The sequence below is a fragment of the Oryzias melastigma genome, linkage group LG11 (assembly GCF_002922805.2).
Source record: "Oryzias melastigma strain HK-1 linkage group LG11, ASM292280v2, whole genome shotgun sequence".
Taxonomy (NCBI): domain Eukaryota; kingdom Metazoa; phylum Chordata; class Actinopteri; order Beloniformes; family Adrianichthyidae; genus Oryzias; species Oryzias melastigma.
The window spans coordinates 10,113,754-10,136,705 of record NC_050522.1 but is presented as its reverse complement, the minus strand read 5'-3'; the positions used below and the strand labels follow the sequence as shown (position 1 = coordinate 10,136,705).

The 22,952-nt window shown below is 39.8% G+C and overlaps 2 protein-coding genes across 3 annotated transcripts in view; one reads left to right on the top strand and one right to left on the bottom strand.

Moving 5' to 3' along the window:
- Nucleotides 1-3,911, top strand: part of gabbr2 (gamma-aminobutyric acid (GABA) B receptor, 2) — a 199,458-nt gene extending 195,547 nt beyond the window's left edge. Inside the window, exon 19 of the mRNA XM_024297033.1 lies at nucleotides 291-3,911. Within this exon, the coding sequence (XP_024152801.1) occupies nucleotides 291-456 (166 nt within the window). The 3' untranslated portion in view covers nucleotides 457-3,911. The remainder of the gene's footprint in view (nucleotides 1-290) is intronic.
- Nucleotides 3,912-7,044: 3,133 nt separating this feature from the next.
- The window catches only part of elp2 (elongator acetyltransferase complex subunit 2), a 39,424-nt gene continuing 23,516 nt past the window's right edge, over nucleotides 7,045-22,952 (bottom strand). For both annotated transcript variants that reach the window (XM_024259688.2, XM_024259697.2), the window contains exons 16-22: nucleotides 21,504-21,561; nucleotides 17,184-17,256; nucleotides 14,928-15,111; nucleotides 10,475-10,596; nucleotides 10,256-10,398; nucleotides 9,416-9,529; nucleotides 7,045-7,702 (exon numbers count right to left, since the gene is read on the bottom strand). In XM_024259688.2, the coding sequence (XP_024115456.1) occupies nucleotides 7,519-7,702; nucleotides 9,416-9,529; nucleotides 10,256-10,398; nucleotides 10,475-10,596; nucleotides 14,928-15,111; nucleotides 17,184-17,256; nucleotides 21,504-21,561 (878 nt within the window). In that variant the 3' untranslated portion in view covers nucleotides 7,045-7,518. The remainder of the gene's footprint in view (nucleotides 7,703-9,415; nucleotides 9,530-10,255; nucleotides 10,399-10,474; nucleotides 10,597-14,927; nucleotides 15,112-17,183; nucleotides 17,257-21,503; nucleotides 21,562-22,952) is intronic.

Here is a 22,952-nt window from a genome sequence, read left to right as displayed (position 1 = left end):
CTGAGATTAGCTGATAACAGAGAGAATGAGTTGATGGCACAGGAAGAAAGAGAGATCAAGATAAAGTTTATCAAGTATTATCCACCAAAATTTGATCATGAATGGAAAATACACACTGGAAAAAAATCATTAATGAAATAAATACTGCTACAGACCATATTCTGACAGTTTGACTTTTCTCATTATTTGCTAGATGGTTAATGTTCATTTGGATGTAAAGGGCTTGTTTTAACATAGTACTAAAATCAGTGTCATGTTTTCTCTGACATGATTGTTTTCTCTATTTGCAGCATACAGCGTCGGCTGTCTTTGCAGCTGCCCATCCTGCACCATGCTTACTTACCCTCAATAGGAGGGGTCGACGCCAGCTGCACCAGTCCTAATGGAAGCCCTGGTTCCAGCCCAAGGCACAGACACATGCCCCCTTCCTACCGTGTAATGGTCTCTGGTCTGTGAGCTTCAAACCACTCCCCACGTGGCTCTTTGCAGAAGGGACGCAAATTGTTCTTTTTTCTACAGCAAACAGACTGATGTCGTCAGCATATGTGCGTATTTTGTCTTGGATCATGGAGGACAGAGGGAACAAAGTTTTGCTCTCTCTGCCTGCCTCTGTGCCCCAGTTTCTCACGAACTGATGTTGTCAGTCAGACAGAGCTGGGCGTTGACAGAGTGTGCACTAGAGGACCCTGAAAAACTTCTGTGATAAACATCCCCCTGGCCATCAGCCCCCTGAATAGGCATATACAAATATGCACAGTAATGCACATTTATACACAAATAAAGGCGTGTGCATAAGCACAGTGACATTCCAACAGCAGCAGCAGACCAGCCCTAATCTGACATGTAGCCTTACCTGCTTCAGGAGGGATTGTCTGGTTTTGCTTCCTATCTGTTCTGTGTACAATTCGTGCCCACTGTGATGTGTGGGCTTGTCATCAAATTTAAGTATTTCACTGCTTCAGTGATTGGATATAGATATTGGGGTGTGGCACTTGCAGTACCCCGCTAAACAAATCATCCTTTGCCTCCTAACTTTGTTCAGTCATGTAAATATCATAATTTCTGACACTGATGTACTGTATGCTTTGTATATGCTGTGAATGGACAATTTATTGGGTTCTAGGTGTGGAGCAGGTAAATAATTTCAAATGAAACTTTATAAACAAATTAGACAGACGGAAAGATATACACATTTGTTAATGTAACAGTTGATATATTAGTTTATGGGCAGCAAATATACTTCAAAGTCTGACTTGCAGAATATGACAATGCTTCAGGGTCCACTCCTTCGACTTGGAGTAAGATGCACATGGCCTTGTCTCTTCACTTTGGTCGATTTGTACCACTAGTTTTTGTTGGAGAGTTCATGTCGGACTTCACACAGGCCTTCATTTTTAAAACCTAATTTGTCTTCAGAGCGCATGTTTTACAGAGTATTTATGCCTTTCAACAGGTCTCCAAGGCTGCATACGTTAGAAACACAGCTAAAATATGCCACAAGAGTGTTTCATAGTTGTGTTCTGTGTGTTACATTAACAAAAATCCACAAATACAGGCTTACGCTTAAACCCTAAGAAAGCACCTTGTGGTGTTTGTAGAGTGGCGGTCCAGGTGTGTTGTGTCACAGCTCAAGCTCAATGGACTGTTGAAATGCCCTTTGGCTCTCGCCTTCACAGTTAACCAGCACAGTTAGAGGTAAACGGCTAAAAAGGATCAAGACTTTGAAACTAGATTGATCAGACTATGTGACAAAAAGTAGGTAATGGAAAGGATGTAGGTCTACCAGTTCCTGGACTGAGCAGAAGACCTGAATTTCCAAGTGAAGTGCGGGCACTCGACAAATGGGAGTGCTGTGTAACGAATCCAAACCAACTGTAGCCTCAGATTCAAGATGGCACCGCTGATCAAAGTGAATGAGCACAGACACAGGGCCTTCTGTTACAGACAATACTGTGCGTCATGAGAAATCACACCTGAGAACAGTGAACATACCTCAGTTGCTGTAGAAATGTAAGTTAGTGCCCACACAAAGATTGACCCGAGAACGTTGAGCACAACACTCATACAAATTGTCATCGCTTTTTTGTAAAACGTTTCCTCCTGTAGGAGAAAGGCAGCAAAAACTCTGTGGGATGAAGACTTTATAATAGAGTGCGAGAAAGGTTGTTCTCAGCATATTGTTTCACCATTGGTGTCTTTTGTTTTTTGTTTTTTGTTTGTTGAGCGCTGTGCCTGTTGTCTTCTTATATTGTAGCCTACAGGACCCAAAACTGACTACATGGGGTCCTAAATGCGCTTTACCCAGCATTACAACATTGGCCACACATCTGTAAATTGTACGTGTCATAGAATAATTTCAATTTCATGCATCAGTGAATAGGACCGTTTTGGTAAGCTCTACTTCAGATGGATGGAGTTTGCTCTGCAAGCTGGTGTCTGAACGTAAACACTGTCAATCAGTCTTTAGCAGAAGAAGTCAACGGACTAGTCAAAGATGGAGAAGGGAAACGAGCAACCAGAGAACCACATGCTGCCGGACATGTCAAGGTGACTCCCAGAGAGAGCTGATTCCCTTCCAGCCCTTGCTGTACACTCTGAGCACAGATCTCCAAGGAGATTTGTTCTCCACCTAGAGAATCATTGTCTTAGGACACGTGAGTAACAGACGGTGTCAGAGGGTTGGTTCTTCTACCAGAAGAAACAGCTTTTATATATTACATTATATGTGATTGTGTACAATTTGACAATACTCTGATGATGGTGTTCATGTTTGGAGTAATTGGTTTTCTCAAAACGGCATGAAAATAAAATGTATGATTCACAGAGTTACCTCTGTTTTTGCAACTGTTGTGACAAATCCACTCTTGTTGTCCACCTTCTTCTCACTTGATTTTTGCTTCCACTTATTTATTTTTTTTTCATCAATTTCGATTCATTCGACCACTTGATTGATTCATTCAAACATGTCGATGCCAAGATTCTCAACTTTACCTACCATGTTACTGGTTACTATCAATGTTTACCGAGGGCACTAAAGTGAAGGTAGCAGCAAATAACCATAAAAAAAAAAAAAAATCCTGTTATAAAAGCGTTTACAAAATAATGTTTCTAAAACATTGAATGCAATTTTTTTTCTTTAATTTGCCCTAACGTTTAATATATCGTTAATTTCTTCATTTTTTTCATGGATGACAAATTGTTCAAATGCAATTCTTGTGGGTCAAGGGCTCATTATTTCCTGTGTTCAACATTGTCATGTTGGGGGTTTGTATTGGCCACAGGTCTTTTTATGTTAAGTTCAAAATCTCAAAGTGACGTAGATGATTATATATTTGTATGTGTCATTATCAGGGTCTCTGGAGAACACGAAACATAGATGTGCTGAACTATAACCATACGACAAATATATTAGGTGGAGAAACACACACAGGTCCATACTGTTTTGTCAATTTGATATGTGGTATCACATGGCATTAGGCTCAGTTAAGACTTAAAAATGGTAAATACAAGCTATATGAAATAAAAGTTCTTCAAGAGGGGCAATAAACTTTTGTTATAACAAAGAAATATATACATAATTATATGATATATAGATATCTGTATATCTATAGACCGATATACGTATATATGACATTCAAATTTTTACATGAGAAATATTTCACAAATATGACACAAAGGTTGTTGAAAATCTTTATGTTTTATTTATTTACAGTATCTGTAACTATGTTATGTACAGACGAGGTATAGCTATGAAAAAGTTGTATAAAAATAAGTATAACACTTGGAACATCTGAACATTTTTGAGCCATTAGTTTATGAGGGTCTGAAGAACATTATTCTTTTGTTGTCTGAATGTTATGGACAGCTTTTCCTTTGAAATCATCGTTAAATAAAGTGTGACTGAAAGTCAAGTTTATGTGCACCTTCTATTAATAATGTTTACCTTTGTGTATTAAACACAATTGTAGTAATATACAGCATTTTGAAATTTGGGGAAACACACTATTTGCATTAAGCTAAGAGGCATTCCACTCTTCCACGAGGTCTATATGCAGGTTGGTCAGAGGTCATTACTGGTTATACCATGAGACACTCCCACTTCCTGAAGTCCAGCTGTGAGGAATCTGGAACCATGTGGTGGAGCATTATCCTCCACTGACAGTTGGGGGTGAAGATGATGGTTCTGTGATGTCTGAGGTAAGAAGATGTAGTGACTGGACCAACCACAATAACCAAATCGGTCCCACTGCAGTCACATTTTCATCCTCAAGTCGTCACATATTAATGTTGGTTAAAGTCCCCCATGACAATTTTTTTAATAAAAAAAAAACACATTCCCAGTAGTAGTTTAATTATGATTATGAAGGTTTTTAACCAAAATTCCACAACCTAAATATCTTAAAAAAAACATTTTTCATGTTGATCTGAAGCCTCTGCTTCAAAAATATTCTCTGGGTGGGCGTGGCTTTTGGAGCTTCACAGGCACACAAACACACAGCCCCCCCAACCAAGTTAGTTATGGAAGTTTTTTTTGTCATAATTCAAAGTAATATGCAATTCTCAACTGACAATTGAATACACTTTGCATTTTAGAATTCAGTATTAAAATGTAAAACTAAAATATTAAACCACATCAATTATATTTTAAATTGTCGTGAGTTTTTAATGTCGTAATTTAAACGACATTGCATTTTGCAATTCAGTACTGGACCCGAGCCGGTACCAGATGCGGCACCAGGCGTGAACTGGATGCGTTGCTGGACGTGAACAAGTACCTTGTTAAGGTTAGGGTACCGGTACTGGACCAGTGGGTACCTAATCGGTGCCAATTTCGGTACTTCAGTAAATGAAAAATAATGCCTACATCTTTCCAAATCAACTCATTTTCCTGCAGCGGTGTGACAGAACAAAACGCTCCTATTGGATTAATATTCCACCTGCTGATCGAGTCACAGAAAATGTCACGTGCCCAAAGCTGAGTCCCTGATTGGCTGATTCGACACAGCGACCAATTTTGGCCCGATCTGCGCCAGCCACTCAAATCGCAACGCGGGGCTTCAATTGGCCTCAGAGCACACCTGTACCATTGATTAACATTGGAGCTGGCCGCCTCTGCTACACGAATCGCCTTTGGTGTGAATGCACCTTAACACTGCATCCATACAGGTGTGACTCACAAACCCAGTGCACACACAACAGCACACCAGACTGCCCTTAAAACCTGTCTGTCATAGTCTTTGTTTGTCTTACAAAGGCCTGAAATGTCATCATTTTAGAGGTGGGAGAGGGAGCTCTAACTTTCAGTGATAATCTTTAATTATTCACCTCAGATGCCCAGGGTGCTATACTGACACATAATAATAAAATGATCCACAGAACTCCCTCATTCACTCCGTTTCTAAAGCAGTGCTCTCGGGGTCTCAGCAACCTTTGTCAGAGGTTTATTTTCTGCGCCACATGAAACCAGTTTACCCATTAAGCAGCAGCACTCGGAGAATTCTAGACTTCTTATCCCTCCCTTTCACCCCATTATGGCAAAAGCGCCTCATCAAAAGGCGCACAGAAAGGACTGCAAAGAATGGCAAATGCACTTTATGTAATTGTGAGGGGAAAGAACCTGCTACGTCTGCGTAGATGCATTGATGGAAATTAGAGTGGCCTTTCGTTTATATTGAATTTTCCATTAATGCCTTGCACCTTATAAAGTGGAAAACGTCTATATGCCCATTAAGTAACTCGTTTTTATGCATAACAAATGTTGCTAACATTTGGACGTTTCTTTTGTGATTAGATGTTCTTGTGTCATGGTTTATCAGGGTATTCCATAAAGGAGTTTGCATGGATAAATCATAGATTTTCCAGGAAAATGCCACTAATGTCTTGACATTGTCCATCTCCAATTCACATATAGTGTACTTTACTCATTATGTGGGAAATTATAGACCAATGAATGGTCTATAGTTTTCAAAACAAGTAATGCTGTCTTATTGGGAACCAGGACCAGGTTGGATTCCCCTTCGCCTTCAGAACCCCCCAAATCTTCGGTGGTATAGATTTAACAAGGTACTGGAAACATTCCTCAGAGAGTTGCTGTCATGTGATTGGCTGAGTCGAAATTTGCATTAATGAGCAGTTGAGGTGTGCCTACAAAGTGGCCAGTGAGTGTGTTAAACCTAAAAATTGGCACCAGACACTAATATCCAGCCAGCAAGGCATAGGTGGGTTTTAAAGTGTGCAGAAAATGTGGATGGGTTTGTCCACAGTTTCTGTGGCGGCCCCACCTGTGTTTGCCCACATTGGCTTAAGTGGGCTGGTGGACAGCGGAGCTCGCTAGATCGCTACAGTGGAGCTCAGTACAGTGGAGCTCAGTACAGTGGAGCTTGCTAGCTTGTTTAAGCAGAGTTTGCTAGATTGTTACCGCGGAGCTCACAAGCTGGCACCAGCAGAGCTCGCTAGCTCACTACAGAAGAGCTTGCTAGATCATTAAAGCGGAGCTCGTTAGCTCACTACATTGGACCCTGCTACAGTGGAGTTAACTAGCTCGCTACAGTGGAGCTCGCTAACTCACAACAGCAGAGCTCGCAAGCTTGATACAGCAGATCTCGCTAGCTCAATTAAGTGGAGTTTGCTAGCTCAATACACAGGAGCTCGCTACAGTGGAGCTCACTAGCATGCTACTCCATCCAACGGGAGGTAGGCTAACCTACCCACCGACTACCCACATAACCCAATGTGTGCAAACACAGGTGGAGGCACCACCGAAACTGCGAACAAACCCAGTCGGGGCCCACATTTTGTTCCCAATTCTAGGCCATATGGGGCCCACTTGGCCTTGCTGGCTAGGTATCTATAGAAGCAAAACATGGATAATTAGCTTTAGTAGCTAAAGGAATCATATAGTTTTGTGGATTAGAAATTTAAACTACTATTCTAAAGACTAACCAGATTAATCAGATACTGTGATCAACTTCTTGTCTGATATTTAGTGAATCTGTTATAAGTCACAAGTTTTAAAACTTTCAAAAAGTTATGAGAACTTTGAAGTTTATTTGCAGTTTATTGTTTTATTGTTGTTACATTTCATTTAGTTAAATCAGACAGTAAAAAAGGGAACAAAAAAAGCGTCAACAACAGACAAAAAAAATGCATCCTGAACCAGATCACTTTTATCATTTATAGTTTAAAGATTTGAATACAAATACCTTTTAAACATCGTGTTTGTGCAGATACGCACCACTGTTCCAGACTGAATATAAAACACACTGAAATGTCCAAGCGAAAGACCCCCTTAAGGTCACTGTGTTTCCACCCTTCAGATTAGCTCAGCTCTGTGCTGAACGACTGCAGGGCTTGTGTGCTGTGCCTTTGTCCTGCGACTGACCCATGACTCGTCTGACTGTCACACAGACTGAACACCTTAACGGCAAGCAACTGTGGCCTTTGTGTGGCGTGCCGGCCTGTGGCCTTAGGTTCAAGTGTCTGCGCGAGAAAGATATAATGGAGTCCGTGTTTGTGGTGTTAAAGAGCCAGCATGTTGATGCTGAAGATTTTGACAGCGTGGTCGTCACTGGCACTGGCCAACTGGACCCAGGAGCTCTCTTTGAGTTCTCTTTCTCTGTCGCCCTCGTCGGCGATCTCGGTACCTGCTTGACCAGCCTTAGGCCTCCAGCGAAGCCGTTTGACCGCCAACGTGTGGCTCTGCCTGTAACGGATGTGAGGTGAAGGAAAACAAGCTTGAATGGCCAGAAACATGCAGAATGTTTTTACAGGTGTTTTTTAAGGCCAAAATGTTGAGGGTCGGTCTTTGACAATTGTAGCTTGACAAGTTAAAGAGGATCTTTAACTGAATTGGGTGTGAGTGTGACATCACCTACAGAAAATGACTTACTTCTATCTCTAACAAAATTCAATCAAGAATGGTCCAGGCAATTCAGGTGAGCGTTTCCACTCCAGGTTGGACCATCATGGCGTATAAGGGGTGTTTACCGATTGCGTAGCTTTACCTTATAGCAGTGCGACCGCTTAGCTTTTAGTACTTCATATATACAAAGCATTAAATCCTGTTTGGGAGAAGATTGCAGGCGGTGGAGAGGAATATAGGCGCTTTCTCTTCGTCAATGAAAGGGTTTCAACAGTAACTCTACGCTAACCGGTCCGTTCATCTCTCTATGGACCTACAACAAATGGATGGTACAGTTCGGTCTGGCTTAATGGGCCATTTTTATAATTGAAACGCTCAAAACACCAGACCGTACTATACTCCTCAGTGGAAAAGAGGCTTTAAACATCATATCTACAACACTCACTACCTACATAAAGCACATAGCATTACAAAGGACAGATTCAGACTCTGGGAGGCGATACAGGTCAATGAGAACAGCTAAGAGACAGCTTCTACCCAAGAGCTGTCTCAGCCCTAAATGCGGACAGTCATTTTCTTTTTTAGCTCCTTATTTCTTATTTCAACGTCTTTTTTACCATCTCTTATATATTTGTTTTTTACAATCTCTTAAATATGTATTTTTTTTACTATTTCTAATACGTCTTTTTACTTTCTCTTAAAGTTAAAGTTAAAAGTCCCACTATAGGTGCGTCACATTTGTTCTCCGCATTTGACCCATCCCCTGAGGGAGCGGTGAGCTTCAGACACAGCCGCGCTTGGGAACCATTTGGTGGTTTAACCTCACAATCCAACCCCTTAATGCTAAGAGTCAAGCAGGGAGACAATGTGTCCCATTTTTACAGTCTTTGGTATGACTCAGCTGGGATTTGAACCCACGACCTTCCAATCTCAGGGCAGACACTCTACCTCAAGGCCACTGAGCTGCTCTTTTATACTTCTTTTTACTATCTTTTTTACTCTGTTTTACGTCCTTTTACTATCTCTTTTATATTTCTTTTTACTATCTTTTATTTATGTCTGTTTACTATCTCTTACATGTATGTTTTTTATTCGGACTTTTTTTGTACAAATTTCATTGAATTCTGTACGATGACGATAAAGTTATTCTGATTCTGATACAAAGGTAAAATAAAAGTGTAGTAGATGAGACGCAGGTGTGTCTGCTAGAATTAAGACATTTAGGCAATCAGTGTATAGTTTATTGTATGTGTGCGTCCTACACAGACTTGTGTATGGACAATTTTTGCAAGTTTTTTGGCCAAAGAAGGCGACCCGGGGTAAACAAGAATGGTTTCTCGTAGGAAGGGTCAGAGACGGTGATCCGTCTCTGACCCTTCCTACGAGAAACTAATGCTTGAAAAGGTTATATTGAAAGTAAATTGACCGGGAGTGGAGGAATACATGCGGTATCTTAGGCACATTTGGAGGTGGTGAATTCTTTGTGTTCTAACAAAATTTGTGCTTTTCAATAGAAGCCAAAAGAGGGTTTTTAAAAAGGTGTTGGAAGGATACGATGTGTCGGTTCCTCCACAGCTGATCCAGTCGTCTCCTCCAGATGCCTTTTGGTGAGGGCTCCACCTGTACAACAGGATCTGTCCAGAGTCCAGGCCAACGGCAAGCAGATAGCTGTGGAGCAAACCAGAGCGGACATGCATGAGCGTGGAAAGCAACTTTAGAAGAGCTGCAGTTCCTACTCTCATTGCCTTTAGTCTTCCTTAACCTACAAGGACATTTAAACAACTAAAGGTAAACTTAAACCTTTACAATTAATCTTAACTAAGCCAATGTGATTGAGACTAATATTCATTTTACAATAAAAAAAAAAAAATCAAGAAATCCTACACATATTTGTGTGTTTAACCCTAAATTTGTAACCTATATAGACCAGACAACAGAGACTGAAATGTGGCTAAATTAAAAGGCTGTTTTTATTGTAAACATAGAGGTAAAGAGATAAGACAAACAAAGCACTTACAGAACTCATGTTATCTTGTTTGGAGTGAACGCAATCTCAGACGTGTTTTGTTGCAAACAGTACTTTTTATTTGCTTTGCTATTAATTCTTTGCTACTGTTCTTCTGTCTAAGCTCCTCAAACAAACAGGAATCCCCTGACGTGGGATTTCTGGCTATGAATTTTCGAGTTGGTGGCCAGATTCCCTTGTCCGATTTCAATCAAGTCATCAACCACGTTATCGGGCTGGATTTCCCTTCATGTGATCAAATTAAGACATCCCTAATTATTATGCTCTACATTAAAGAACAAGTCTCCTGAATGCCAACCGAAAAGATCAATCTGAACAAGAAGAGATGTAAGAAGCTGTGAACTAATCAAAATGAAGCAAGTGTGTACCTGTTATCAGAGCAGAGTTCAGGGCAGAAAGCTACTGCGGTGGCAGAACTGCCCACATCCAAGATGGAAGAACACGGGCTAATGTCTGTGGGAGGCACCATGTCTTCAGAATCGTCCAGCCTGCAGGGACCCCACACTATCACCTGCAGAACATCGAGGTGATCTATTAGCTCTAGATCAGAATTCTTTACAGATAAAAAAAAAAAAACACCAGGTTACCCTCTTGTCCCGACTTGATGTCACAAAGTATTTGCTGTCAGGGCTCCAGTCACATGACCAGATGATTCGAGTGTGCACGGCTGTCTCCTTCCCTGTGTGCGCATACAAGGAGAAGGGAGGCTCTGCAGGAAAAAACATGATAGAAGCATTAAGTTTATCTCAACACTAAAATGTTATCAGTCTAACAACATTTATTTATTTTTTTGCCACAATTTATTGATGTCCTCTCCAGGAGAGGATGAGCTGTTGGAAGCGGTTATGATTACTGCACTGTGACATCTGTGCTTCACTGCTCTGTGGCCACAAAGCCTGTCTGGGGTAACAAATAAACAACCCGAGCAGACAGAGAACGCTCATTCCAGCCCTCCATTTCAACCGGTTTCGGTTTATGACCTGCTGGAGAGCATTTCCCCCCCAACCTGAGTCGTTTCAGACCCCCCGATTGGTTTCCCCTCGGGAGCTTGTTTGTATGCGGTTGGCAGCTGTCGGTCTTTGAATCTGCGGCAGCCGTGCCCTTCATTGGAGAACGCACGCTGCAGTAAAACAAATGACTGTGAAAACCAGCACACAACGATTTAACAAACATGTTGCTCACTTTTATTCTTTGAAGGTAAGTGGAGGCCGATTAGGACCACGGCAACACGTGCAAGATCGAATGGAAAATTGCGGATGAAATGTAACAAGAGTATGAAAAAAATAACACAAGGGAGAAGAAGTTAGACGTGGAAAACAAGGAAAGGAAATGCTGAGGCAGAGCCGGCAGACAGACAGTGATACGTGGTGATACCAGAGTCACTGTTTGATCAGCACGGACTTCATTTAACCTTCCCATGCCTCGCCGGTGGGATTGTGTGTGGGCATTGTGCGTGCACGAGTGTGTTCTTCACAATCACCTTGAGTGATTCAGCAGCCAACCAGAGCAGACGGGTGCCCCCGACCGCCCCCCACCCCCCTTTCTAACAAACAGGCACACCGAATTGTGTCTCTGTGCAGCTCGCCGCACAGGCAAACACGGGCGAGCAGGTCTGCTTATCCTCCTTCAGTGCACATTAGGACCATTCAGAGCATCCAGCAGAAACATGAGATGCATTACCAGGTGCACCTGAGGGGGTGATCCTCTGGGCTTTTATGTTTCCTGCTCTGCTCATCGCCAAGTCAGCCTGCAGAGACTGTCCCTTAGAAATGGGAGCACCCTGTTGTTATATCAGCAGCTCCTAAATGGAGGTTATTTGTCAGCATAATAAAGATGCACACTTTAGTATTGTTCTTGTTTAGGTTCATACCGATCCGAGTTGCAGGACATTGTGTTGTGTGTTATTACAGAGCAAAAACAGGAAAAATCCCTCAGCGGAAGCCATAAAAGCAAAAATAAAAACCTTGAACAAGTTGGTACTGATATGGAATATGAATCTTGACAGTCATCAACGAGGAAACATTTTTTAATGACCCAAATAACTGCCTCTGGCTCGTGTTGGTCGTGGACCTCGTCTCTAGGTCGTCTTCACAGTGGACCTCGCCTCTGGATTGTCTTGGATGTGGACCTGGTCTCTGGCTCGTCTTAGTTGTGGACCTGGTCTCTGGCTCGTCTTGGTCGTGGACCTTGCCTCTGGCTTGTCTTGGACCTCGGCTTTGGATGGTCTTGGTCGTACATCTTGCCTCTGGCTCTTCTTGGTTGTGGACCTTGCATCTGACTTGTCTTGGTCGTGGACCTCGCCTCTGGCTTGTCTTGGTCGTGGACCTCATCTCTGGCTCGTCTTGGTCGTGGACTTCGTCTCTGGCTCGTCTTGGTTGTGGACCTTGCCTCTGGCTGTTCTTGGACCTCGCCTTTAGCTTGTCTTGGTCGTGGACCTTGCCTCTGGTTCGTTTTGGTTTCTGACCTCGTCTCTGGCTGGTCTTGGTTGTGGGCCTTGTCTCTAGCTCATCTTGGGTTTGGACCTTGTCTCTGGCTCATCTTGGTTGTGGACCTTGCCTCTGGCTCGTCTTGGACCTCGCCTTTAGCTTGTCTTGGTTGTGGACCTTACCTCTGGCTCATTTTGGACCTTGTCTCTGACTCGTCTTGGTCGAGGACCTTATCTCTGGCTCATCTTGGTTCTGGACCGTGCCTCTGGCTCCTCTTGCGCCCTTAGCTGTCCCCCAGCTCCATCTGGATAAATCCCCTCTGCTTCACTATTCAAACATGTAGTTGTATAGTTAGGCTAATTCTTCTTCAACAGTCCTGGGACATTGCCCGTCTGTCCTGGTAGAGAATCCCTCCTTCATGTAGACATCTCTAAGGTTGTTTTCTTTTTTTTCCAGAATCTTTTTTTAGAAGTTTTCCTTACCAAGAAGGAGGGTATAAGGAAAGGGATACCCAGTTTAGTCTAGTCTGTTTCTAAAAAATACTCAGAGACTATTTCCAATGCAGAGGCGATAACTTTGTGTTGCCAAAAAGCTGCTTGTGTGGGTTGTAGACTCCGTCTCATGGTACTACTGGAGTTAAAAACAAAGCCAGCATTAAGAAGTGATCAACGCTAGTGGTTAGGGTTTTTTTCTTTCTGAAAAATGTCACACACTTTAAACTCCTATCAATTGATATTTTTTGCATCCATCAGATGACCTACAAGAAAAAAATGAAGCTTCACACATGACTGAACCAACAGGGTGAAAGGCTTCAAAGCTTCATGACGCTTCATCCACCCATCACTACCCATATACCTGCATGTGTGGGTTGTAGACTTTGTCTCATGCTACTACTAGAGTGACAGTAAAGCCAACATTTAAAAGTGATCAAAACTAGTGATGTCAGCAATGAGGATTTTAAGGCAGGCTTGCTTGCTTCCTTTGTTTTTTTTTGGATGGGGGGGTAGGGGCTGAAAATGTCGACACCTGAAGCTTTGGACATTACCATAAAAGTGATTAACCCTTGTGTTATCCTAGGCATGTTTACATTAAAAGTAGTCATCTTTGTCATGGGAGGGATCAGATCAGACATCAATGTAAGGGTGGGGTCATCTGGACCCCATAAGAGAGCACAATGGTTAGGGAAGTGTCTTACAATCAATAAAAATCCCTCAGGCACCATTCAATATGTTGGTGTTTAATGGAGAGTTGCGGTCAGTGAAAGTTTGGAGAGACAATTTAGAGACACTTTGGAGGGAGTTCAAGACAATCAAGGCTTCAATGCTTCATGAAGCCTCATCCAATGAGGTATATGGGCAAGAGACACTACGCATCTGTTACCATTGTCCAAGATACATAAAGAGCAACCCCTTATTGGATAGGGTAGTAAACAATGAGATACAGCTTAGCAGATAGCAAATAATCATCACAAAAATAAGATCCAGGCTGAACCATGCCTAGAATTTTCACGGCAGCCATGGTGCAGAGGTAAAGCGGTCGACCTGATCGGAAAATCATAGGTTCGGTTCCCGCCTTGCCCACCCAATTTGTCGAAGAGTCCTTGGGCAAGAAACTGAACCCCGGGATGCCCCTGGTGGTTATAGATTGGTGCCAGAGTTTGGTAGCATCATTGTGTGAATGTAACTGTGACTATAAAGCACTGTGGGCCTTCTAAGAAGGTAGTTAAGAGCTATAGAAATATACAGCATTTACCATTTGCACAAAAGCCTATGGAATATATAGTCATTCAGCATTGCGTCCAAAGAGGACAGTTTCATTTCACAGAAGTGTGATTGACCTGGAGTTATAGTGTTTTTTAGTGGTCCTTTTCTATTTTTAAGCAGGGTATTTTGCATTCGTTTATAAAATGTACAGATTTTTCTTTTACCATTTTCCTATAACTTCAACAAAAAAGGACATTCAGATTAAAGAAAAATACTAAATAAACAAGTTTAATTTTATTCTTTTAATTATGTTTTCTGTTGTAACATCACTCTTGGACAAATATCAAATAACAATACACATTTGGCTTTTCCTAGTGTTAATTAGTCAATCTAACAATGCCTACTCAACTTGGGATTCATTTTGAAAGAAATGTTGTTGGTTTGTTTTATTTAATTTAAACTAATATCTGCCAGAATGACTCCTGTGTTGCTGTTTTGACATTCAAACTCATTTTTAATGAAACTAAACTGCAAGAAAATCACCCTGAAGAACTATCGTCTCATACTGAGCATGACAGTTGTAGTTCCTAAAAGTGAGGAGAATTCCTGACTCATTCATTGAGTAGTTATGATCCATTTTATGGGGCACATACCTACTCTGGACTCTGTGACTGGTTTACAGTTTACAGCTAAAAATGCAGACTCTATGGCAGTAGTCGCCAGTCCTAATGGGTCCATATACTGGTTTGGTGTCATACAACTGTTTTTGTGAGGTTAAAGTCATTTTTTTTTTTTACTTTTGCCCTATTGTTTAGGAAATATATGAGAAAAAATATATATCTAGTTTGAATGGGTAACATGTCTGGGTCACCTTTTTTTTTTTCTTTTTTTTAATCAAACTTTTTCTTTACCTGCACTTTCTTGGCTCCGCCTCCACAACGACCAGGTGCGGTCTCGGGAAACTGCCAACAGGAGCTGAGCGTCTGGCGAGAAAGCCATCTGCGTAACTGTGAGAGTGTGATACGGCAGCATCTGCAGTTGGCGCCATGTGGTCGTACTCCATAGGATGACTGCAGCGTGCTCAGCTTTAGACGCCTGAAAAGCCAGTGGAAGAACAAACCTCTTAATTTCAACATTATGTCACAATCAAATATTTTCAAATGAGTCTGCGTAGCTTTGCTATAGGCATCTGTGTTGTAAACCATTAAGTTATTTAAACACCAGGTGTGTGTTGCGTTCCAGAATGTGGTTTTAGCAGATGGTGTTCACACAGGTCAGCTGCTGCCCGACACTAGTGCATGTTCCCACAGTTGGAGGAGGCTTGGTTGGAAATGTCAAAGTGACTTGCAGGCTTTTTCTCTCACAGCTCTATTAGGATATATGAGGCTGAATCTTAATTGTGTCCCTACTCTGACTCCTCCCTTTTCTCACCTCTCTGTTTTGGGATAAATGTAGAGGTAGGGAGAAGCCATAGGGGTAGGGAAGCAATTCAGATTCGGAGCCTGAAAACAGACTTAAATACTAGCGTAGCGATGCGTAAACGCAAGAGTTTTAAACGCGGAAGCCTAAAATGTGCAACTGCGCACATTTACATAGACTTTTTATTGGAAGTGGTCGCTCAAACACACGTTTCTGAGTCTGGTGTGAAATAACGAGTTTATATACAAAATGGTTAATCCTACACGTTTCTTCAGGTTAATTTAAGACCTTGCAAATGAAAAATGAAGACCAATTTCTCGGCCTAAATCCCAGCCCCATGGACGAAAAAAAAGACGAAATCCTTGTCAATAACAGAATAATGTAATGAATTACTGTTTCAATTACAGTAATTAAATTACAATTACTAGACTACAGAAAACCTTCATTACACACATTTAAAACTATCAGAGACTAAAAAACCAAATTTCTGTAAACAGTTTGCTCTGATGTTGTCTTTTGGTTAAATGAAAATAAACGGACACAAAAAAAAAGGGTACTGATGCATGTGTGCTAATCCAGAGTTTGAGATTGTTGAGGTTTTTGGGGGTTTCTCTTGTCCGGACAAACATTGACTTGGAGCCACATAAGAACCGCCTGCAGGGGATATGAGTGAACTGTATTTTATGAGTCTTTTGTCTTTGCATGTCCGAGACCCAGAGATCTCTGCACAAATCTGACCCAACTTTTATTAAACTAAATTCCAATTGAGTTTTCTGATCACTTTCTTCCTCATCATCAAACACGCAGAGGACAGCAGGGGCTGATATTGCACTGAACCTAAGCTACGTTCACGCTGCCCTCAGCGATGTGCGCTCAAGCGATCACAAACAATGAAATGTTAAACCAGTTTGACCAGTCAGGGACTCAGATTTGGTAGTGACGTATGGATGACGTCCCTTTTATTTCACGAAAGTGCCAACCTCATGAGAATTCATCATAACTACGGTTTTTGACCAGCTGGAATTTAGTCATATATCGAAAAGGGCTGTGGAAAAAAAAGCAAGATTGTTGAGATTTGCCTCGGTGGCAAACATGCGCTGGTACACAGTAAAAGAATAAGAAGAAGCCCCTCCTTGTTTTTCTAGTGTGAACACCATCTGCTAAATGGGTGTTCATATTTCCAGTGTGAACACAGGATTAGGGATAACATGAGGCATTCGGATGTCCCTATTAGCCCATTGCTTTAGATGTGCAAAAGTTTCATGCAGCTCTTGTTTTAACTCCTTAAGAAACTTAAATATCAATATAATTAGCAGAGTGATAGTTTTCTTGGTGGTTTAAGCAAAATGAAAACTGTATTTTCCTGTACGTCTTTCCTCCACAGAACTTGTGCTTTAAAATTGAATTGCAATAAATGTTAGTTACTAACCTTGTCTTGAGTGAAATGGTGTTAAATAATACTGAATAATGTAGCCCACGATGTAGCATGTGGTAACATATGAATGGCAATGGGAAAAAAAGCATAAAAAAGAGGGAAACGGCGCTCTCATGTGTTTAAATGATCAGACAAGGTCAAAAGAACAGAGAAGATACAATCAACGTGTGACTGACAGCAATGTTAACTGTGATGCTTTATGATGTAGTGGAAAAATGAACAAATCTGTGGTGAAACTATCTCCCATCAAACGTCCTCTCTGCAGAGGAATCGTGTCGTGACATGCTCTGCAGTGTAAGTCTCATCCTCTGACCTTGCATGCGGATGCCACCACCGTCCCGGTGCTGTCAGACGCGAGGCAGAATATCTCAAAGCCGTGGCCGTACCTGGACACAGTGAAGGACAATCATAGAAGCTAATCATGAAAAGCCCGCCAGGATGCGTAAGGACAAACAGGGCGTCTCAGACGGGCAGGTGAGTGGCAGGAACAAAAGCAAAGACAGCACTGACCGTCTTTGAAATTATTCTTAACTTGAACGCATAAAAAGATTTAGGAAAACATCAAAACTTTATCAAATTAGGACAGCCAAAAGTGAAAAATCTGTCTGATGGTGATGAGCTGTCCTCCTCCTGCTGGCTGTGATAAACAAAACAGCCGCCATTCACTGATGAGCCGGGATTTTTTTTTGTTTTAGCTGGTTAATTTCTACGGATCCCCTAAAGCACGAGGGTCAAAGTCAAGGCCCGGGGGCCGCATCCGGCCCTCCAGATCATTTTAGTTGATTGTTATTAACGATGTTACCCGACACTTCTTTCTAACTTGTATAATTTTGACAAAATATATTTTTATGGAGAGTAAAATATTGAAAGTTATTTAAAGTTTATTTATTCTGGAAAAATATTCCTTCCTGATTTTATTTATAGAAATGTTAAAAAGTTAAGTTTTTTTAATTTTAAAAATGTAGTTGTTCTGTTTGTCCTCTTCGGCCCGCGACCTAAGGAGTGTTTTGGATTTTGGGCACATGTGAGATTGCGTTTTATATCCCAGCCCTAAAGGGACATCAGAGTTTAAAAAAAAGTTTTCAGTAAAGAAAAAAAAAAAGTAAAAAATGTTTCTATTAAAAAAAAAAAAATGTTTTTTTCTGTCTACTATCCGGAAAAAAAATATATTTTTTTAGAAAAGAAAAAAGAATCTGGTGACTATCTGGTGCGGACCAGAGAGAAAATGTTTTACATCAATTTTTTTATTTTTTTACTTTGAAGCGCCTTTAAAAGCTCCATAAACTTTAACTTTTAACGAGAAAACATAGATTTTTTCTCTTTCCACAAACTGCTTTTCACCCGTGTGCTCTCATTAGGGTCCAGATGACCCTACTGTTAATGTAAACAGTAGGATAGCACAAGGTTTACACGTGGCAGGTTTTTGGCTTCAACAGAAAAAAATATTCTGGCATGTAAATTAATGTATTTTTAAAATATATACATGCTATATTTCAAAGAAAAAGGAGATGTTTACAGGACATTAACTCATAAATAGCACTACAATAGGCAAGAAATGAAGGGGAATTGTTCAGAATCCAATACTAATTGGTTTGTGCACAAGACCAAGTGGTGCACTATGGAAGAATTTTGGGAAGCCATTGGTTTTAACATTTTCTTTAATCAAGCAAGAAAAAGCTTTTGACAGTCACAAAAAAACTTAAAAAAATGGAAGTACAAATAAAATAAATATATTAACCCAGACAAATTGAGAAAAAAAATTAAATTATTTTGGAATAAAGATGTTTTTTTTTTTAAATGAAATCCACAAAAAATATCTTGCAATATCATTTTTTATGATAAATATATAGTACCTATTACGATTCGTTGAGTGATTTGGCAAGATTTGTTCACAAAGGTTCAAAAAGATGTTTTCAGGAATAAAGCATCTTATTTACCTACTTTCTCAAATTCTATACGCACATTTTTTACATGGTTTATCTGTATTATGAAGAATTATTAACAAATGTTGATTTTTATTCTTGATACAGAAAGTAGTTATTTAAAAATATTTAACAATAGCTAAGTTATTATTTTCATAAAGTTTAAAAAATTAGCCAAACTTTTTCCCACCAAAAGGGATTTTGAAATTTCATGGAGGCAGCCATTTTAAAAAGACTAGGAAAAGCCCTCCACTGCCCCTAGTGGAATGATGATGCACTACAGGGCAGAAAAAGGATTAAGTTTTAGAAAATGGGTTTTTAGGGAAATAGGTAATGAGAGAAATCCGTGTATCAAATATGATACAAATGGTTATATAGGGCAAATATAAAAAAAATTATATTCCCCAAATGAAAAGTCTGAGTAATATGACCAATTCAACACATTTTTGGCCATGTGTCTTCCAACAAATGAGAAGAACTGACTGTGAGAGTCAGGAAGTGTGTTGGAGGTGTTACTGTTTCTTCAGAACTAAAGGCAAACTTGAGCACTTTCAGAACTACGGCATGCTGCTGCAGCGCGTCATCCCATCTGGTTTGCAGTAAGTGAAAGCAGCATTTTCCTTTTTTAATGGTCCCCAGGACGTGTCACCAGCCTCTCTAATGACAGTTTAACAGAGACAGAGAGAGTGACAGAATGCTGCATCAGATGGCCTGGCATCCACGATCACTCCATGTAAACTCAATTGAGATGCCGTAAAAATGTCATTATGCTGGGGGTGCTACGGCCAGGAGCTCTGCAGCACTGGACTGATGGAAAGCATCAGCTAGGAGCCTTATTGGTAACGGAAAATGACCCAGCCTGTTCATAGAAACTGCATTGATTTGTACTGTAAACATAAGAGCAGTAAAGCTGAAAACATAAATGGCAAGTTTGTCATCTATTCAATGATGATTTATTCTATACTATTATTTGGTGAAAACTTAATTATTCCTGTGGCTTTGCATTACATAAGCTCAAATGGGCTTTCATCAAAAGTATGAGATTTTAAATTGAATTTAAATAAAAGTTTTGCATGTTTTTTAAATGAGAAACTGAGCAAATCAAGAGAGTACGTTTAATGGTATCTGAAGAAAATGTCATGTAAAAACATGATCTTATATTATTTTTAGGACATTTTTTCCAGTCCTAAATGTTGAAACTCTTTGCTTATTTGATCATTTTGTTGCGCTTATGCATATTTTAACATACGGATAAGGTACGATTTAAAGGGTCACTTAACCATAAAAAAAACAATCTTATTTCAAAACGAGGAGTTCAATTTAATAACTTTAAAAATATAGGAGAGGAATTAAAACGTTTAACAGAAAGGAGGTCACATCTTAAAAAAAAAAAAACATGGTACCATAAGTGAAATTACATATAAATTTGGGTGGAGGGTGTATGGCAAAAATAGAAAATGAAAAAATGAAAAGTTATTTGGAATAGTTGATTATGTGCACAACCAGAGAACACACGTTCTAAATAAAAGGTGTTTCTGTTCCACTCAGATGGGTGAGGATGTCCTCATCTGTTTTTTTTTTGGCCCTTATCCGATTCAGAGTCATTTAATTTTGATCATCTGCTGACAGAGTCCTGATCAAATGCTTTAGCAGCACATTTAATAAATAACAAATTTCAATAACCAGATCAAGTCTTTCCACGGTTTATTTTATCTTAGAGTTTATAAATTAACTTAGTAATTATTCATTTACTATTTTATATTTTCTTATGTTCAAAACATCGGATTTTTTGTCATATTTACTTATTATTACATTATGCTGTATTTAACATGAACTTTTTTGGTGCATTTTATAATAATTTCATAAATTGGATAAACTTTATAAGAAAAAAACAATTTCCGTTAGTTACTCATATTTTTTTCAAATTATATACAAGTAAATGAATAAAACTATTTTACATGTTAAAAGATATGTAAATAAAAACATTTTTCCCTATTTTTGAAAAGTCAGTATTTGCAATACAATGAAAGTTTAATTAACATGCTAATAAATGATGACACATTTTTAGGCCTAGTTTCTACTGAGGTTCACCATTTTCACTACATTCACACAACCTGGAATATTAAAGTTTAAAAAAAATCTTTGGACAGACTAACATAATAAACTAACACTAGGCTCTCTTTAGGCCTAATTTTTTTGGAACTAAAATATAAATTCAAATGTATAACATTAAATAGTAACCACCAGATTCATTCATAGTAGGATTGTTAAAGAAAAACAATTAGTAAACAACATGAAACTGAACTCTGGGGACAAACATTTCTTTAGGGTAAATATTAAATAAATAAATCTGTACAAGCTGAAGCTGAGTGAAAATGTGATTAACCAAAACCAATTAAATATATGTATCCAGAAGATCAGTAGTAAATCTGGCAGCAGCGTTATGAAAAAAGGTTGAACTCAGGAGGCTCTGAGAGGGGGAGGGAACGGTTATTCACTATGTCAAAATTCATTTTCACCAGGTACAGAGTGCAAATTTTTGTGAGTTTTTAATGACCGTAAGTGGCAGGGGCAACATTTTTACTGAAAAGCGCAGCAAGATGAATTGTGAAAACAATCTGGTCCTTGCAGTCCAGGACTACAGCAGGACTTAAGAAAAAAAAACAAAAAAACAAAAAAAAAACAACTAGTATTAAACATGTAGTACTTACAGTTTTTGGATCTCAGGCCAAAGAGTGTTCTGCAGTAGGTGATCCTCTGGTGGGGGCTCTGTGAACATACACCCAAAAAAAGGCGTGTCACACTTTAAGCTCCGTCAAAAGTGTATGTAACAGGATTCTGAAATCTTAGCCGCTAAGAGTTCAACAAACCAACAGTTTCAAGTCCTGTAACTAAAATATTCTAAAGTAACTTACATAATCTTCCCTCTTTAGATGATAATATAGGTACTGACCAACAGACAGGACTTTATTTGAAAGCACAAATGAAAAACTCAAATGTGAGCGTGTATGGGTGTGTGACTGATAGACTGGGGACCCGTCTAGAGTGTACCCCGCTTACGCCCAACAGTGGCCAGGTTAGGATCCAGCAGCCCCATCAGGGATCGGAAAACGGAAGGATGGAAATGAGGAAAGAAAAGAAAAAATAAAAGTACCATATTTTCCACACTATAAGACACACTTAAAAGCCTTAATTACTATGAAATTACACAAATTGGATTTGTGATAATAAATTTGGCTAATGGAAATAATGGAAACAAACATTTTCCCAAAAAACTCGCATTTATCAAAAAAAAAATTGTGCTTGGAGGGGGTTGTTTTTGAGGCGTATTGAAATATCATATTTTGCCAAATTGCAATAGAAACACTTTTTTTAAATTAATTGAATCACGTGACCAACAACCGGATACCACACATAGAGGTCCCACAACATCACAGCTCATCAAAAGTTGAGCAGAACTGCTCCTCTGAGCAATCCTCACAATCTGCAGCACCTTATATATGGATTAATTCTGGCTGGATGTCAAAGCAATTATGAGAGGCACACGGTGTTCTGTCCAAACCCCCAGTTGACTGTTATTGTTAATACGCTAATGGAGCTAACATGTAGCGGTGTCCAACTCTAACAAGGTTGGGAGTTAACGCAGTCGCAGTAACATTTGTCTGGGAGCAGGGTTGGTGGCTTTGGAGTTACAGATATTGTTAATATGCTAATGCAGCTAACACTTCTAATGTGGCTAGTGCTTTTATTGTGGCTAATGCTTCAAAAGAGGCTAACGCTTTTGATGTGGCTAACGTTTCTAAGAGGCAAATGCTTCTATGGTGGCTAGTGCTTTTATTGTGGCTAATGCTTCTAATGAGGCTAACCCTTTTAATGTGGCTAACGCATCTAACGAGGTTAACGCTTCTGATGAGGCTAATGCTTTTAAAGTGGCTAACGCTTCTATTTTGGCTGATGTTTCTAATGTGACTAACGTTTCTATTGTAACTAATGTTTCTATTGCGGCTAATGCTTCTAATGAGGCTAATGTTTTCAATGTGGCTAAAGCTTCCAATAAGGCTAACCCTTTTGATGTGGTTAATGCTACTAATAAGGCTAATGCTTCTACTGTGGGTAACGCTTCTAATGAGGCTAACACTTTTAATGTGGCTAACGCTTCT